We start from the raw sequence: 19437 nt of genomic DNA, 5'->3' as shown, positions 1-19437 counted from the left end.
TTTGCAGTTCTTCTGGATGTTATAGTTATAGAGAAGAGTTATGAGTTTATAATTTCAAATTGGAAGAAGCTGGACATGAGATTTGTTCTCTGTATTTTATACATTTTGAATTGTAGAATCTAAGTTTTTTTATAGGTTAATGTTAGTTGATGCTGTATATGTATCATGTGAATCCATGTAACTTTTCGTGTGACCTTTTACATACTGATCAAGAACATGGTTGCAATTTCAAACTCTCTTCTCTTATACTAATATAGATATGTTCTGTAAATGTGGATTTTACTTAAGATTTGGTGTTTTTCCAGGATGGAGTTTGGTTGCCTATGTTGTTGTTACTTGGGAGATTTATAACGAAGCAAAGACGAGTCCTTGGATTTGGACATTATAACTCAGGTTTCAGTTTCAAACACATGTCTTACCACCAGTTTATGTTTCTGTGTTCTTTTATAACTGTAGATTTTACTTCAGATTTTGTGTTTTTTTTTTCTTTGCAGCTATAATGGTGGACTTGACATAGCAGCAGGTGAGTTATAACTCTGTAGCTATCTCTCTGCACATAATATCTTTCTATGTCACTGCATGTGATCATGTAGTTTTCAGCTTTTATTTATTTATGTCTCAAGCTATATATCTAAATGCTTACTTTAACTTAATATTTGAATTTGATGTATGCAATAGTAAAAGTGTCTGCTTGAAAGAATGGTTTGTTTTTACCTTCTTAATAATATTTGTTTATTTCGTTTAAATGGTGGCAATACATGACCTGAAGTTGCAGCTGCATGAGTTAATTCTGGAACAGCAAGCAGCTTAGCGTAGACGAGACCCCCTTCATATAAAAAGTTTTAAAAATGAACTTGTCAATTATTTGTTGTGATGGTTGATATTGTTCTTAAATGCTACTTACAATGAATATTTTGTTGCTTTTCTAGTTCCCACTTTCCTCATAAGATATTCCCAAATTTCAGGTGTTTCATAAGATTTTTTTTCTTACTTCACGAGGCAAGGCTTATAACTTATTCCTTGGATTATAGAATACTAATTTGTATTCTATACTAATATGTGTTCTTATAACGTATTCTCATAGTTGTCATGTGTCTTATAACTTATTCCTTGGATTCTATGCCTCTAATGTTCTAGGAGGTTGACGAGGAAGGTAAAATTCTCTTCTTCTTTTTCTTCGTTAGGATGTGACTATAGCAACGGTACAATGTGTGATCCTTATTCTTGATTATATTTAGGAAAAGGGTGTTTCTTGTTAAAAATTCAGGGCATTGGTGTGTTGCTTGATGGTCTATTCGGAACAGGCACAGGTTCAATTGTTCAGGACATTGGTGTGTTGCTTTGTGGTTTGTTTTGATCAGGAAAATTCAGAGCTGTGTCATTAGGAATTCACACATATGTCCATGGCCTTCGATGGCCGCAAGCATGAGTGAGTGGAGTGTAGCCGTCTCCATCCGGGATGTCCAGATCGTATCCCTTTCCACTCAAAAGCTCCACCGCTTTGACGTCTCCACGCCGTCCAGCACAGTGTAGAGCATAGAACCCGCCCGCCTTCCATGTTCCTGTTGTCCTTCTCAAGAGCAAACTCGAGCATCACCTTCTCTATCACGTCACGGTTACCGTTCTTCTCAGACAGAGAGACTACTGTGTCGCCAGAGTTGTTGTATAGCTTCAACGGGCCATTCATGGCCGCTAGCATTGCAGCCGAAAAGCCTTCCTCGTCTTGATAGTCCAAGAAGATGTCTTTTGCTTTTACAAGAGATTTAAGCGCCTCGGCATCTCCTGCTTTAGCCACGTATAGCAAAGGCGAGAATACTGAAGCGTTGCTTGAATGTGGAACCACACCGAACCGTATCAGTTCAAGAAGTACTCGTTCTAATCCGAGAGACCACTTGTTTGACTCAGCGACCGAAACAACAGAATGACCAATCTTGTTCACTAAACCGATCCAGGACGTGCAGCAATATGAATCGGTCGGAGTCCAACGCCTCGTGAAGTTTTGATAGAGGTTTCTGGATCGGCGCCGCAGTTGAGGAGGACTCTGACTGCTCCCTGGTTGCCGCAGAGGACAGCATGATGGAAAAGTGTCCGACCGTTGTGAGGAGCGTCTGGAGACTGAACTTTGAGCAACAAACGCAAATTGCCGCCACTGGTTTCCTATTGTTGTATGTCTATACAAAGATAGGTATGTTTTGATGTATTTGTGAATGCTGTTTCCTATTGACCAACCAGTCTAGTTGCATGCTTGAGAGACAATTAAGTCATGTTTGTTTCTTGTTGTTCTTTGATGGTGTTGCAGAGTGTGGTTTGCTATTGGGTTGTCTAGAAGAATTGGCTAGCAGATACCCAGCAACAAAGTTTCGTTAAGATAATATCTACTGATTGTATTCCGAACTACCCTGATTGTAATCTTCCTACCTTGCTTGTGTACCACCATGGTGCCGTTAAAGGAACTCATGTAGGCTTGAAGAGCTTTGGCCGTAGGTGCACCCCAGAGAGTAAGTTTGAAGTCTTCTTATTCTGATACAGTCTGTGCCCATTTTGTGTTTCATTATTATGTCATTTTTCATCTCTAGCCTCTGTATGATCTACCACATTTGCGATTGTATCATACTTTGAGCAGAATGGTTGTAGGCTCATGTCTGAACGTACTTGCAACTGGTTGGTTTTTCAGGTGTAGCCTTACTACTGTGTCAATCAGAGCCGGTTCTTAATGATGGCAAAGGAGGAGACGATGACTCCTCCAGGGAAGCTGTGATGGCTGGAGTTCGGAAACAGTTCATAGAACAAGTGGTGAGAGACCATGAGAATAAGGATAACGATGATGGTGGTTACAGTAGCGATTAGAACATCAAAGCTTCTCTATTTGTCTCTGTTGTTATTGCTTGTTGAGTTGGTGACTGACTGATAAACAAAATGTGTTGACCTCATGTGTGTTGTAATGCTTTTTTAAAACGTCTTGTTCTTTTAAAAGAGACAAGTACCTCATGTTTTTTTTTTTAATATCCATGTCCTGATCACTTGTTGAATTCCAATACTGGATCTAAGACTCTGAATCCATGTAAAAGCCAACATTTGAAATAGTCTATCCATTGAATTAGCATCTATTCTGCATTGTAATGAAGCAATAACATAGAGATGTCTTCTGTTAGATGCTATTGAACAACTTCTGTTAGGTCTATTTCTTTATTGATGGATCATGATTCATGAGGCCATATAAAGACAAAAGTTATATTGAAAGTAACATGTACACATGTAGTTCAGTCCTAAATTAAAAAATCTTTAGATTGAAATTCATATAATTTTATAAGAAAACTAATTTTGTTTGTCACTTCAATAATAATATGAATTTGAATTATTATGTGTGACTGTTGAGTTTATATCAACAAACAACCAAATCATGTGTAAGTTTAAATTTTGATTGGACCACTTGTATTCTTTTTCTTTTAACTCAAAAAAAATTAACTTATTTATTTCTAATTAAATCACATAAAAATTCTTGTATAATTCTACATTTAACTCAAATGTAACTCCTACCCAATAATTCTACATTCATTCCTCCCACTAATTTATATATCTTTCAAGACAAAATGTTTTTGGTTAAATATTAATATATATAGCTTTAAACATTGAAATGAGGATTATTTTATAGATAATATTTTTATATGTAGTTACTAAATCTTTTGATCATTTTATTTGATTTAATTTTACTATTCTACAGTCTTATGTTTGCAATGAAATTAAGAAAAACTCTTTAAATCAATTATTAACCTCTATAAAACATGATAAAGATAGATTCACTTATATTAGGAAAATGTTTAAATTTCTATATTATTATTTATATTAATACAGCTTATCAATTTTGTAATAATTATGTGTAGTATTTGTTAATTTTTGTTATATAGAACATTTTGTATAATAAATAACCATACCAAAAATGTTGACAAAAGTGTAGGGTTTAAATTGCACATCATTATTATAAGAAATTTTGAGATTCATATTTTAGTATATATAAAAAAATCTTTCTTTGATTGTGTTATTGTTAATAGAAAAAATGAACAATATTTTATTTAAAGAAAATTTCATAAATATAATAAAAACCATTATGCAACCACGCATTGTCTGAGCTAATACCTAGTAAAAATAAAAATAAAAATGCGTTTTAACTATCAACGGTCATAATCCTCCTGCCACGCGTACGGTCGTCAGTAAACGAGCTGTTGTCGTCGTAGTTAAGGGGGTAAAGAGCTGGGTGTTCAATGCAAGAGATTACGGAACCTCTTTTGGTTCAGATGAGAGAAAAATACGCTGGTTTGGGATCCATTTTAATACAATTTAAATATTTTATATTAAACACAATATATACATCACATTAAATCTATAGCCTAGTTAGAAATTAAGATTAATAATAATATTAAAAATTAAAAAATATAACTAGTAATAAATAATCAACTTTATTTAAGATATTTTTGATATGTCGTTATTTCATAAGTAAAATATTTTTGATATGTCGTTATTTCTTACATACTAATTTTAATTCATGTCGGAACTAATTTTAAATGGGCAAATTTATAAAATAAAACATAAATAAAGATATACAAACATCCTCATCATGTCCTATCAACTTTATTATATATTTCAAATTTGTTTTATATATGCATGTATGCACTGGAAAACTACATGTGATAAAATTTATTTATAAAATCAAATATTAATAAAAATTTACTAATATTTTTTAGGTTGAAAATTCATTCCTACAAAATCATTACATTTTTTTTTTAATGTTTTCACTTATAAATAAAGACACTACATTGCAATGATAAATACAATTTTATCCAATGAAATTAATGTTAAATAGCTTATATTTTTATTTTGAACTTCGACATGCATTGTATAATAGTCTCTGCTCTGGCCAGAGTAATAACCAATTTGGAGAATCTCAAATCAACTAGATTCCATTCATAAGCAACTTGAGCTACTACAAAAATATACTGCAGATATCAGACCTATAATTTGAACAAATCTTCTTAAGCCAACCCAACAACTATAAACACCCTCAGCCCCAACCCATCAGAAGAAGCATGCTACCTTCAAAATGAAGCTCCCTTTCTCAAAACTTATTTATATACAAAACAACAGTCTAATTCTGAATATGACTTATCCCACAAATAGTCTCTCTGGTCACAAGTCTTATTCCCCTCACCCACATCTGTGCACACACCAATCCACCTTCACACACAAAATGAACCTCCTTGTTTTCTGTAGTCACTATTCGGAACATCCCTTCTTCTTCCTCCCCTGCATCGCTTTTCCCCTTACGATTCTTCCTAAACCGCTGGCTCATCCCGATCTCTACTTCCTTGCAAACCACGTTCCTCTTTCGCGACTTTCCCCAACTTAGTATTCCACTTGATTCCAACATTCTCAATTCCTTGCCATGCTTCTTCCCTTTCCCTCCCTTGGTGTGTTTCATCACACTGCTTCCTTCTATCACAAACCTTCGAGACAACTCGTTACGTATCACCTTCTCCGCATCACCAGTCGCGAGGTCCATTAGCATTTCCCCTCTCTTGTTCCTAGCATGGCAGTTTGCACCACGGGCCATTAGGAATTCACACATATGTCCATGGCCTTCTGTGGCCGCAAGCATGAGTGGAGTGTAGCCATCTCCATCCGGGATGTCCAGATCGTATCCCTTTCCACTCAAAAGCTCCACCGCCTTGACGTCTCCACGCCGTGCAGCACAGTGTAGAGCATAGAACCCGCCTGCCATGTTCCTGTTGTCCTTCTCAAGAGCAAACTCGAGCATCACCTTCTCTATCACGTCACGGTTACCGTTCTTCTCAGACAGAGAGACTACTGTGTCGCCAGAGTTGTTATATAGCTTCATGTCTGCGCCTGTGTAGACTAGGACTCTGAACGCTTCTACGTGGCCATTCATGGCAGCTAGCATTGCAGCCGAAAAGCCTTCCTCGTCTTGATAGTCCAAGAAGATGTCTTTTGCTTTTACAAGAGATTTAAGCGCCTCGGCATCTCCTGCTTTAGCCACGTATAGCAAAGGCGAGAATACTGAAGCGTTGCTTGAATGTGGAACCACACCGAACCGTATCAGTTCAAGAAGTACTCGTTCTAATCCGAGAGACCACTTGTTTGACTCAGCAACCGAAACAACAGAATGACCAATCTTGTTCACTAAACCGAAATCAGCACCAGCAAGGGCGAGCACCTTTACGCATTCTGAATGTTTGTGTTTTGTAGAGATCAGCAGGGCTGTGTTCCCAGCATCATTCTTCGAGTTTATATCGCAGCCAAAGCTAACTAGCTGTTGTGTGATCTCCACTGATCCATCACGTGCAGCAATATGAATCGGCCGGAGTCCAATGCCTCGTGAAGTTTCGATAGGAGTCTCTGGATCGGCGCCGCAGTTGAGGAGGATTCTGACTGCTCCCTGGTTGCCGCAGAGGACAGCATGATGGAGAAGTGTCCGACCGTTGTGAGGAGCGTCTGGAGACTGAACTTTGAGCAACAAACGCAAAATGTCGCCACTGGTTTCAAAGTATTCTACAGCACACCAGGTCAAAGGGTAAGGCTCAGCCACTCCAGCTCCAATCCTGAACTCTTCTCCAGTGTTAGTGTCCCATGACCATGCTCCAAGCCTAACCATGATATCTGTCTTGATACCAGCCTGTGCATATCATTACAAGAAAAGCTTGGATGTCTTAGAAACATATTCTCTCCTTGCAGGGAACAAATTTTAAATTTTGCAGAGCCAAAACTTACCTGTAGTAAAACGCGGACAGCAGAGACTTGCCTATTGACAATGGCAGCGACAAGAGCTGTACAGTCAACATTTGTGTAAAGAGAAGGTTTTGAAGATTGAAGAAGAAGCCTATCCGTTGAATTAGCATCTACTCCGCACTGTAATGAAGCAATAAGATGGAGATGTCTTCTGTTATATGCTATTGAACAACTCTTTAAGTGGTCATATATATGTTAAAACCATAAGATGAAAACTTACTTTGAGCAAGGTTCCTACGACGTCCACAAAACCTCTGCAACAAGCAGTGGCTAGAGCATGCACAGCGACTTGTGGACGAATAAGATCAGTTCCCATGAGCAGCTCAGCGAACCTCGAGCGTCCGTGACAGCTAGCACCTAGTAGGGCTTCCTCACAAGCAGGCTGAGAAGCACCGGCTTTGAGTAGAATCTCAAATACATCGAAATGACCTTCCCTTACAGCTACAGTTGTTGCAAATCCCCTGAAGAGCTTCTGGTTCACATCAGCTCCAATGTTCTGTGAGATGAAATTACAGTAAAAAGGTCAGATCACTGTTAAGATTATTAAATATACTGCAAGTTGCTAATGACTCCACGTGGGGTGAATACAGAAACCAGAAGAAGACAAATAAAAAAGGCTGTGTATAATAGTTAAGTTCTACAATAATGGGAACTAAATAATTGAAATGGATCTACATGAACATGAGGGAACAACCCTGACACACAGGAGCATGGCTTGATCTCAGACATCTGATGATGACTTAAAAAGAAAGAAGGAAGTATACGAATATAGTATCCGTCTACACTAGATGCAGCCAATGACAAATGACAACACCTAATGGAGGGGCCTCAGGTTCTGTTTCACAAACAAGCTACATGGATGTGATTGTATATATCAACACTTTCTTGTCGTACTAAAAGTCATAAGTTACTTTCAGGAAAACAAGAGAATCAAATCAAAATCACTCAATTATCACTGCAAACTAAATAGTGAACTTTTGGAAACTCTTGTGTCTCAAAATATCCATCATTGAAGAGCAATTCAGATCCAAAAATTATACTGGCGTATTTCAGCAACAGAGTAAAAAATAAATCTGTGACTTCAAGATAAAATTAATTGTTTATAATCACGTTTTTGGCATCTTGGAAGATTCCTAATACCCCAACCAGTGAGATTGAAGCTAGTCAACAGGTTATGAATATTTTTAAAAGGGAATTTAGTTTAATTTACCACATTTTCCACAAAACTTTCCAAATGTACCACAATTGATATTCCTTTTCAGATCTACCACAAATGTGAGGCAGAATGACGTTTTTGCCCTTCTGCTAATATGACAAGTCTTGTAGACAATTTGAGGAGTACAAACTTGTCCACTAACTTAAATTACTTGTCTAGAACATAAATAAATAAATGACTAGTTGTCTCTCCTTTGTGCAAGTTTGAAACTGGTCCACCGGGTTAATAAAAATGTTGTTTACTAGAATTTTTGTGAATAATCTAATGCATGACAAATTTAATAAAGGACAAGTGGACATTGTGGACAAGTTATGAAACTAGTACTATACAAACCATGAAACTTAGTATCTAAAAGTCTAATTAAGTATAACTTGTCCACAAACAACAAAAACCAACTTGTCTACAAAAAAAAAAAGAGATTTGGTCCACAGGAACTGGTTCACCAGATCTGATCCATCTACAACCAAATTGTATGGTCCACATTGTAAACATGGCTGGATTGTGGACGACGTCTTTCATAGAGGTATCACTGGGTCTGGTCCATCAAAACATGTCCACAACGACACCACAACCACACCAGGGGTACAATGGTCATTTTGTCATGAACAATGTGGTACATTGAAAAAAGAGTTTTGAATGTGGTACATTGGAAAAGTTTGAGTTTTGAATATGGTATAATTGTTAAATATCTCTTTTTAAAAACTAGCACGGAATCCGATCCACATTTTTAAACAAGAATAAAAAAAATATTACTAGTAAAGCTAAGTATAGACAAGTAAGAGTAATATTCAAACAGAGTACTTGTGTTCTGCTTTAACCTGTTGGAAATAAAGTACTTGAGTTCTGTTTTAGAGATTTAACAAAGTTTAATTGATGAGAATTGAGAAAGATCAAACTATCATGAAATCAAAATGAGATTAATGGAACCAGTTTTCAAGTCAAAAACAGAGAGAATAAAATAAATAAATCAGTGTCCGAAATTTGAATTTCGAAAAAGGAGGAATACAAGTAAAGTAAGCTTCAGACATAACATATATTTTTGGGTCTTTTAATTCAAGAGACATAAAAAGTACCACGAACGAATCACACCACTAATAAAAAAAAAGGAAATCACGAGGAAATCAATTATCCAACGATTGCGTCAATGAAACGTAACAATAGTTTCAAACACACAAAGGTAAGTAAATAAATCAAAACAAATAAATGAAAAAAATTATTTCAAATCAAAACAAGCATGATTAGCGTTAATTCAAAAAAAACAAGCATGATTTAAACCGATTGATTAACTAAATAACAACGAAATTAATATAATTAATGACTGATAAATCCGCGTTAGGAAAAAAAAAATGATTGCAGATTGTGTTTTATCAGTTTCAAAATCTAAAAAAGCTAGAAACGTTAAGAATAACTTACCAGTAACTTCTTGACGAGAGCTACGTTTCCGAAATTAACGGCGAGGAACAACGCCGTTACATCAGTTTTGAACTCTTCGTACTCGACTCTGACTTCACTGGGAGACTCATCACGGAGCAAGACTTCGCTCCTCCTCGTTTTTAAGCTGACAGCGCCGACGAAGTTAACGTCGAGGAGTGGATCAGAGACACAATCCGACGCCGTTTTGAAATCTCCGTCGAGGATAGCGTCTAGAAGCCGCTGCGATACCTCTGCTTCGTAATCTACGGGAACGACTTGTTTGCCGGAGAAAACCGTCATCGTCGGAGTTTAACTATATGATCCTTACGCCGCCGTAGTAAGTCGTTGACCGAAGTCCCAGGATTTGGGTTTTTGTCTCTTTGCAGACGCGAAGCTCGAGGAGAGAGAGAGAGAGGATAGAGAGGATAGAGAGAGAACTTGAAAAGAAGTGAGCGCCAGGGATGGGAAGAAGAAGACGAGTGTGAGAATTTATTGAAAACGCAATTTTACAGTTTCAACCACGGTTATAAAAAAATGAAGAATGGTTAAAATAGGTAAATTTATTAATGAGAATAGTGTATGTGTGGGTCTCGTTTTATAACCGTGATTTTATTATAGTAGTAAACTTTTTTACTATACATAGTGCGCGTTGTGCTGACTGGTCCTGGGTGCAATGGCATATAATAAATAGAAAATAATCTGAATTGTTGATAAATGACAAAAACATTAATTTTGGTAATTAATACCATTTTGTTTGCGTATTAAGTAGAACATAAACGGGAAACATATGTGATTTTTTTAGTAATTTAATAAAAGTTCAAAATCACACATGGTATACCATGATGTTAAGATTGCCAATGCATATTGCTTACCTCGTTTTTAATCATAACTAATTTTTTGGTGCTGATATGTAAAAGAATCATTTGTTGGCCTCTTCGTGTATACAATTGGTGTTTTGGTTGATGACCTGAAATAACCGCCATTAGTTATATATATTAACAACCATAAGTGTAAAAGACGAAATATATAGGAACAAGGCTAATTTTTCTTAAGATAGGGAGTTCTTCTAAACAAAGTTCATGTCAAATTTAGGTATACATTAGTTGGGAAAGAAGACAGAAGTAGAATAAAAATATTGGAGGTAAATGGAAAGGTAGATAAGATTGTTGAGAGATTGTTCGTTTTGCTAATACAGAAACTTATCACTCAGTATGAAGATTATTTATCTTGTTCACTGTCCCATACTCTTTTGCTCACTCCTATAGCTACAACCCTACAACTCTCCCCTGCTCAATTAATCCAGCTATGTCTCTCAAACTACGTTCTTTGGTTATTATTTTATTTTCTTGGACATCAATCTACTATTTTTATATTGTTGGGAAATTGTGAATGACTGAATGGAGATATTTAATTTGGCCATATTGTTTTTGGCATTATGTGATGAATGCATCGCAGTGAGAGTTTATTATATGCGACATACCAAAATAACCAATAGTGAAGGTTTTAAAAACATGCATGCACAGATCTTCACAATTATAACTCTCTGTATTTCTTTGTCGTGGACGATGTAACTCGAGTAGGAATACAGATCATTATCAAAAAAAGTTAAAAACGGTGGGCGATCAAATGGAGGAAGAGAAAGAGCTAGAAGTGATGTAAGTGAGATCTTTGAATGATACAAGAAAGATCAAAGTGTGGTAGAGAGAGTATTTGAGAAGTCGGTGGAAATATATATATGGGATGAGAGAATTACAGATATAAATAGGATAGGACCATAACTTCGTAATCGTACGTACGGGGAACACGAGACTCGTCATGAGGTTGACTCTTCATCAACCATTAACAACTCACATTCGTGGAATACGTCTCTGTAGATATGACTATTTTGGTTAGTTCAACATATAGTCCCATCTAATTATTTCTGAATTGACGTGTAAATTGATTAACTCCGGAAATAATTCAATATTTCTTTTTAAAAAAATAATCCCAAGATTTTAGCCAAGATCTTGAAACAGGACTTTAAAGCATATAGATGGAATGGGGGATAACAATACAAGTAGTAAAATATTGATCGATCAAACAATAATAACAACAATCTAGTATTACAAATTGCACCTCATATTTTCCTATTCATTTCTGCTAACGAAAGAGGGTAGAAATAGAATGGCTTATAGTATAAAACTTGGTTAGAATTAATGTTTTTTTCTGCTTATATTGATCTAACTTTAGGAAGAAAACATTTTCACATCAAAATATATAATATAGTATAGAGTCAGTACATGTTTGCTCGAATGAATTCTAACTTCATGAGTATGAGCCCAAATATATAATTTGGTATGTTAGGTTATTGTTTATTCAATGAAAATGAGTTGACCTGGAAAGAACGTGATATTCATCGAATCCTAGCTAGTTTGGACATTCATGTTGCGGGAAGATCTCGTGATCCAGATTGCGACATGAAATTATATGTTTGATTCCATTTAATATGTGCCTTATAAAGTATTTAATTCAATACTTTTGTTGACAATACATGCCGTCGGTCATATAAATAACGTCTAGTGACGAGTGAAAATATTTGACTCTTTTTTGATAAAACATAAAAGATTTTATTTTCATAAAGGATTTAAAGCATATAGCTTAGTGGTTATTACATAGTTTACATTATAATGGTCGTTCTTATGTCACGATGTGAATTTGAACCCGTTAGAATGCATATTACATATTGATTTTAGTTATTGTCACAAAACAAAACAGTAGTATTAAGGGGATGATGTTATTAGATTTTAATTTATAAAGAATTTTGAAGACTTAAACAAAATCATTAAAAGTGAATAAGTGAAATTCTTTTAAAAATTGCTAGAGAGTATTTTATAGTTTTGTTGATTAGTTTTCTAAAGTCTTGTAAAGTGCTCCAAACAATTTATATATTTTTACCGTTCTTTGATGTATCTCGATTCTCTGGACGTGATCTACTAAACCGTGAGACCGGGCTGTATCTCTTCGGGACCGGGACTGGGACTGCCGGCTCTTTAATTTTTGCAATCTCACTAGGGACCGGGACTGGGATTGTCGGATCCTTACTTTCTGCCATCTCTAGAGCAAGTGCAGTTGCTTTCTCCACTTCATGCTTGAATTTTCCGTCAGGTGGGAGTTTAGGTAGAACTATTAATTTTCTGCCGAGTGAAATCAACCCGCCGCCGCCGCCTTTAGCCATATAAACTTATGTTTCGCTCGAATAAGATATATAACAAAGATTTTTGTCAGGAGATATGCGAGACCGATAATTGTGCCAAACCGAGAAAAGATTTGACGAAGCACGGTAGTTGTGTGCTTCGTCGACAAATTACCAACAACAATTTTGGTGTTTGGTAATGCCATTAAAGATAATTTCGATGTTATTAGATTCTAATTTATAAAGAATTTTGAAGAATTTAACAAAATCATTAAAAGTGAATAAGTGAAATTTTTTTAAAGATTGCTAGAGAGTATTCTATAGTTTTGTTGATTAGTTTTCTAAAATCTTGTAAAGTGCTCCAAACAATCTATATATTTTGTGATATTTTTCATGACTTTGTTTTGTAGTTTGTACATAAAGTTTGTAAAATTTATGAACAAATAACATAGTAATTGAATTCATTAACAATCCTAGATTTTTTTGTTTTAATTGAATAACACAAAATTTTTATTGATTTTATAAAAGTTTGAATCCAATAATTTGTTAAGATTTTAAATAATTTTTTACAAATCACAAACTAATAACCCCAAAGTTTAACAGAATTTAACAAAATCTTGATCTAATAACAATAAATTCTACATAATATTTAAAGTGTTTAAAACTCTATTTAAATTCCAAACCAATAACCCTTAAGTGTTAACCAGAAAAAGGGGTTAATTTGGCTCAACAAACTAACAAAGTAGATTAATTCGGGAAAATGAAATAAATATCAGAAAATTATTAGAAAATAAAAATAAGAAGTATCAAATATTCACCGGTTTTACGGAAACCGCGAGTTTGGAATCATTTTCCTTGTAAATTACTAATTAGGACAAACCATGGACCACATCTCATAATCCCCTACCATAATCTGTTAACAATCATACTTAAGAATATTTATAAGTCTTAATGATTTTATGAACAACAAATCTGACTAACTAGTAACTACTTAAAGGTAAACGTGTTTAGCCTTTCTTTTTGTCGTCAATTTACCTTACACAATTTTTCTTACTCAAAACCAATCCAACAACCAAATGGATCGCTATTTTCTTTGAATTTAAAATGTAACTCCAACTATACCAGACTAAATTAAATTTAAATTGACAAAAGCGAAAACTATAAAGTATAAACACTCAAACTCAAAGTCGGAATATATAGAATATTCAAAAATTCAAATCCTCGACCATTTTTAAAATTGTTTAATTTGTTCTTCTTAGTTAATTAATTAATTAGGATGTGATGAAAGAAAGTGTAATCAAACAATGCCGATGGAATATAATCAAAAATGACAAAAGCAAAACTTTGTTACTTTATCAGTTTTGAAATTTGAAAAAGATAATGAAAGACAGTCTTACATGATTTATACGTGTGAATCAAATACTATATGATTTCGAATTCATATTAGGCGGCAGAGATTAATTATTTAATTAGTTTGCTTCAATCTTAAAGTTCCATGGCGCAAGCAAATATCATGTCTCTAATATAAATTAATCTTAAAATTTAGTCTACCTTAAAGCAAAATGACTTTTCCTTTTCATTCATCCCATGCGGTAATGCTCAAATCTAGTACACTGTAGATTCAAATTTTTGATATTGTTGTATAAATGGGCCATATAATGTTCTCGTAATCTCAGCACAACTTATTTGTTTATAATTTGATTTTCCTATTGAGCTTACTCGTTAAGTTAATATTCAAAGATGGTATGCTCAAAAAAGCAATTATTAGTAGTACTTTTCTCATAATGTAATAGTAATTATGATCTTATAGAAATTAAAAAGTACTACTTTTCAATTTCATCGATTAAACTAACTACCACGATAACTACCAACAAACTTTTGCATTCCTTTAGTTTCCCAAATGCACAATAAATTAAAATTAAAAAAACTGCCTTATGAATAACGAATGCTTTTTGGTCGGGAATACAAAATTTTAGATAAGATCTTGTTAATGTTTTTTTTTGTTGCTAAAATCTGTGTGGATTATTTGACGAGAGACGAGAGTTGATTGACCAAGTGTGTTTACGTCACCAACTATATATATATACTATAGTTTTGTTTTCGTACTTTTGTTGGTGCAAATTTAACCAATTTGGTAGAAAAGTTCACCAGCTCGTTAAGAAAACTTTGTGATGTTGAGGTTCGCACGATCCGTTTCAAAATAGAAAACGTATACTAGATCTTTCTCCTATACGTTTCAACACAAACCCATCTTTTATGTATTCGACATATAAAGCATGATCCGTCGGTACTTATGAATCATGTTTTATTGGTTTGGATGTGAAGACATTAACAAAAGGAAATAGAAGTAAAATCTTGTTTGGATACGAAGACATGAGTAAGCGCCCGTTAGAGAAAAAAACTGATGTTAATGGGCCTGAGGAAATAAAACGTCACTTTTTGTTGTCGTTTCTGAATAAGCTGAAATTTTTGCCGCTGTATTTATTTTATTTTTCTACTTTATTTCCGTCGTGCTTTCGTCTGGTCAGAAGAGATTGGAATTGTCTTGGCTTTTGCTGATAAAACAAACAATGGCGTCTGCTGCAGTAGCTGATCATGATGATACAAGTAAGTAAAAACTTTTGGGTTTTATGTCCAGTTTTCATATTCAGCTTCGGCATTCCAGAATCGTTGAACTATCTGTCTCTTTGCACTGAATTGTTTTTTTGCTAATTTCTTTTGGTTATAGAATTCGAAGCGGTTTCTGGAAAAAGAGTTGCAGTCGTAGGTGCAGGTGTAAGGTAATTTCTCATAGCAAATTCAATCTCCTGCATTGTGTTTCTTCCATCTCTTTCTCTCTATATTGTGCTGTGTGATTCTCCTGAATTTTGCTCCAGCTTTGGGTCGGTTGTGAGCTCTTTGATCTGAGTTTTATTTGTTATCAATTTTGAGTAATTGCAACCAATTAGCTCATAGATATGTTTTTTTTTTTTTAAATGGTTTTTGAAGTGGTCTTGCGGCGGCTTACAAATTGAAATCGAAGGGTTTGAATGTGACTGTGTTTGAAGCTGACGGAAGAGCAGGTGGGAAATTGAGGAGTGCTATGCATAATGGCTTGATTTGGGACCAAGGAGCTAACACTATGGTAGTTTGCTTTATCGTACAGATCTGTTTCAGTTGGTTTTAGATTATATGTCTTTCTTGATTCCGGTGTATTGCTGCATCATATGCAGACTGAGGCTGAGCCAGAAGTTGGGACTTTGCTCGATGATCTTGGCCTTCGTGACAAAAAACAATTTGTGAGTGCTTTCTTTTGTTGTTGATTTTGCTAGTTGTGTTTCTCCACCCCTCTTATTTGATCATTCTCTATTGTTTCAGCCAATTTCTCAGAAAAAGCGGTATATTGTGCGGAATGGTGTACCTGTGATGGTAAGTTGGTAACCTATACTTGTTTTCCTTGTTCTTATGGGTTGTTTATTCTTCATGTCGTGAGTTGTTCTCCTATCTAATTTACGAAGCTGAGATTTTCTCTGTTTTCATGCTAGATACCAACAAATCCGATAGCGCTGGTCACAAGTAGTGTGCTCTCTACCCAATCTAAGGTAGATTTCTCGAGATATAAATACACTGGTTATTTGTTCTTGACTCTTGATGGTCATTTGAGACATACGGTGTTTAACTTTATATGGACTACTACTACCAGAAACTAGACGCTCTTTTCTACCAATGTATTTTTATCTTATCAGTATCTCAAATATCACTAAAAGTACTAGGCCTTTACTTGCAGTTTGAAATCTTGTTGGAACCGTTTTTATGGAAGAAACATGCATTGTCTTCAAAAGTGTCAGACGCATCTGCACTAGAAAGGTGAGCCTAACTTAATTTTTTTACTCAGACCGTCAGCAATCTCAATCACAGAAATTTGGAACTTCCGTTTCACTTCCCATTGTCTCTGATGTAGTGTAAGCGGGTTCTTTCAACGCCATTTTGGACAAGAGGTTTGTCGCTACCTAATCCTAAAATTTGGTTTTAAACATTAGAATCTCATTGTTTTGTTTCAACTTTCTTTGCATGTGTCAACACCAATTCTGGACTATCTTTATCGATGTTAAAAATTGTGAACTTACTTTCATGTGTCTCGTTTTGATGTTTTTCATTTGTAAGGTTGTGGACTATCTCATCGACCCTTTCGTAGGTGGAACAAGTGCTGCGGATCCTGATTCCCTTTCAGTGAGCCACTTTGCACTTAACATATTGTCTTCGTTTATTGCTTGATTTTACTCATGTTTATATCCCTCCCTACGATTTATGATCAGATGAAGTATTCTTTTCCAGATCTCTGGAATATAGAGAAAAGGTAATCTCTCATGTAACTATCTGTATTTAACGATTTTTGCTTGAATATATTCCAAGATTCTTTTCTCTTTTAATAGGGTGATGCAATCAGGTTTTGAGTTTGTCATTCCTTTACTAGTGTCATTATATACGTGGTAATATCAAACAATTTTTTGGTTCCGTGATGTGTAGTATGGTACGCAGAAAAGTTTTACGGACAAAGATAGCATTTCTTATTTTGGGTTTGGCTACCTGGTTCTGACTTCTCTATGCTGATTCTGTGGCGATGACTGAGCTCTTTAACTGTTCTCTGGTTAGGTGCTAAATATATTATATTTTCGTTTCAGTTTTGGCTCTATTATAGTAGGCGCAGTCAAAACAAAATTTGCCGCTAAAGAGGGTAAAAGTGGAAAATCAAGGAGTTCTCCTGGCACAAAAAAGGGTTCGCGCGGGTCATTCTCTTTTAAGGGTGGAATGCAGGTGATGCATTCTCAAAATATGCCAAAAATTCTTTCATAGAAATTTTTTGCCGTACTACTCATGTTCTTCTTGCTCTGTACCACTTTGTTGTTGGTATGTTTCCACTTTGGATATTGCAGATTCTTCCTGATATGTTGTGCAAAGGACTCTCACATGATGAGCTCAATTTAGACTCCAAGGTTCTCTCTTTATCTTACGATTCTGGATCAAGACATGAGAGCTGGTCTCTAGGGTGTGTTGCTCATAGTGAGACGCAGAGACGAAACCTCCATTATGATGCTGTAATTATGACGGTTAGTAGTGTTTTCCGGACGTGATATGAAACTTGGAGAACCTCTCATCTGACAATTTTTTATGTATTATAGGCTCCTCTGTGTAATGTGAAGGAGATGGAGGTTATGAAAGGAGGACAGCCCTTTCAGCTCAACTTTCTCCCCGAGGTAATTGTGTCTTGTCTAATTTTCAGAAGTTTTTGCTTGAGAGTATTAGGCCTACATCTAGATTTAGTCCATCCTTTCGTGCTGTCTTATATTTTTCTAATCCATAACTGATAATGAAAATATTAATGTGAGACATCAAAGAACTTCATCACATGATTAGTTATCTCTTAAATGTACTCTTTATCCCAACTTAATTGCATCTTGATGTTGATCTTGTTAATTGTTCAGATCAAGTACATGCCCCTCTCGGTTATAATCACCACATTCACAAAGGAGAAAGTAAAGAGACCTCTAGAAGGCTTTGGGGTAGTCATTCCATCTAAGGAGCAAAAACATGGTTTCAGAACTCTTGGTAAGTTGTTGATGTCCTAGGCCATGATTAAAACCAATAGTCATATATTTCTCCTTTTATAATTATCAACACTTTATACTCTATATGTAGGTACACTCTTTTCCTCGATGATGTTTCCAGATCGGTGCCCTAGTGACCTTCATCTATATACAACTTTTATTGGTGGGAGTAGGAACCAGGAACTAGCCAAAGCTTCCACGTAAGAAATCTGACTGCTTTAAAATTTTCAGAGCATTTCAACACAAACTCAACCATGTTAAGTCACTAAAATTGTGATGCACGATCGTTTTGAAGCTACGAATTATTAAGACATTTATACCATTTTTCCCATCCTTCATCTGATTCTTTCTAAATCTCTTTTCCGGTTCTATATTTGTAGAGATGAATTGAAACAAGTTGTGACTTCTGACCTTCAGCGACTTTTGGGGGTCGAAGGTGAACCTGAGTTTGTCAAGTATGTGAAATTTGGAGTTTTTTTTTTCATTTTATCGTTTACTGTATGAAAAAGGAGATTACCCTTATATATCAACAATATATGTTAATTGCAGCCATTACTACTGGAGGAAAGCATTCCCATTGTATGACAGCAGCTATGACACGGTCATGGAAGCTGTTGACAAGATGGAGAAAGATCTACCCGGGTTCTTCTACGCAGGTTACTTCGATAAAAGTTTCAGTCTTGTAGATAGAAAGCATTAAATATATGATCCATGATGATGAATGTAGCCAGTCTATGGTCTTGAGATGATTCATTGCAGTTATTTATCTATTGTGCACGACAAAAATGAACAGGTAATCATCGAGGAGGGCTATCTGTTGGGAAATCAATCGCATCAGGTTGCAAAGCAGCTGATCTTGTGATCTCATACCTGGAGTCTTGCTCAAATGATAAGAAACCAGAGGATAGCTTATGAACAGTGTCAAGGTTCGTCCCTTTTTATGACTTAATTTGTAAACTTGTAAAAGGCAAAGAAGCCGAGGGATTAGCCAACAAACTCAACAAAACCCAGAGTCACATAGACTCAATAATTCCAGCATAAATCCATGTTAATGTTTTGTCTGTATTGAGTGTATTCTTGTTGCATCACTGATCTGGTTTGTCTCGGTAGAAAAACATGATAGTGTAGATTTCAGGATTAAAGAATCCTTATAAAAAAATTTTGCTGATATTTTCTTATCTTGGAGATCTCATTTTTGTTCTCTAGACAAGTTGTAGAGAAACTTGTTTGGTTTTTGGTGAAGGGGATGTTGA

General features: G+C 35.3%; 2 protein-coding genes across 2 annotated transcripts; one reads left to right on the top strand and one right to left on the bottom strand.

Annotated features, from left to right (window-relative positions):
* On the bottom strand, positions 4929-9913 carry LOC104769657 (ankyrin-3-like). Its single transcript, XM_010493922.2, has 4 exons — positions 9428-9913; positions 7019-7294; positions 6781-6918; positions 4929-6685 (listed from the first exon to the last, which is right to left on the bottom strand). Exons 1-4 carry the CDS (start codon positions 9725-9727, stop codon positions 5141-5143), a joined length of 2259 nt encoding a protein of 752 aa, XP_010492224.1. The 5' UTR covers positions 9728-9913; the 3' UTR covers positions 4929-5140.
* Positions 14990-19354, top strand: LOC104769653 (protoporphyrinogen oxidase 2, chloroplastic/mitochondrial-like). The gene is made up of 18 exons (XM_010493920.2): positions 14990-15206; positions 15328-15379; positions 15588-15723; positions 15812-15877; positions 15957-16007; positions 16124-16180; positions 16366-16445; positions 16540-16576; positions 16743-16808; positions 16895-16935; positions 17261-17393; positions 17513-17686; positions 17759-17833; positions 18062-18185; positions 18276-18384; positions 18565-18639; positions 18734-18840; positions 18978-19354. Exons 1-18 carry the CDS (start codon positions 15170-15172, stop codon positions 19097-19099), a joined length of 1542 nt encoding a protein of 513 aa, XP_010492222.1. The 5' UTR covers positions 14990-15169; the 3' UTR covers positions 19100-19354.

Source organism: Camelina sativa, chromosome 20, assembly GCF_000633955.1.
Source record: "Camelina sativa cultivar DH55 chromosome 20, Cs, whole genome shotgun sequence".
NCBI lineage: Eukaryota > Viridiplantae > Streptophyta > Magnoliopsida > Brassicales > Brassicaceae > Camelina > Camelina sativa.
The sequence above is the reverse complement of the archived record's forward strand: the minus strand, read 5'-3'. Positions and strand labels throughout refer to the sequence as shown.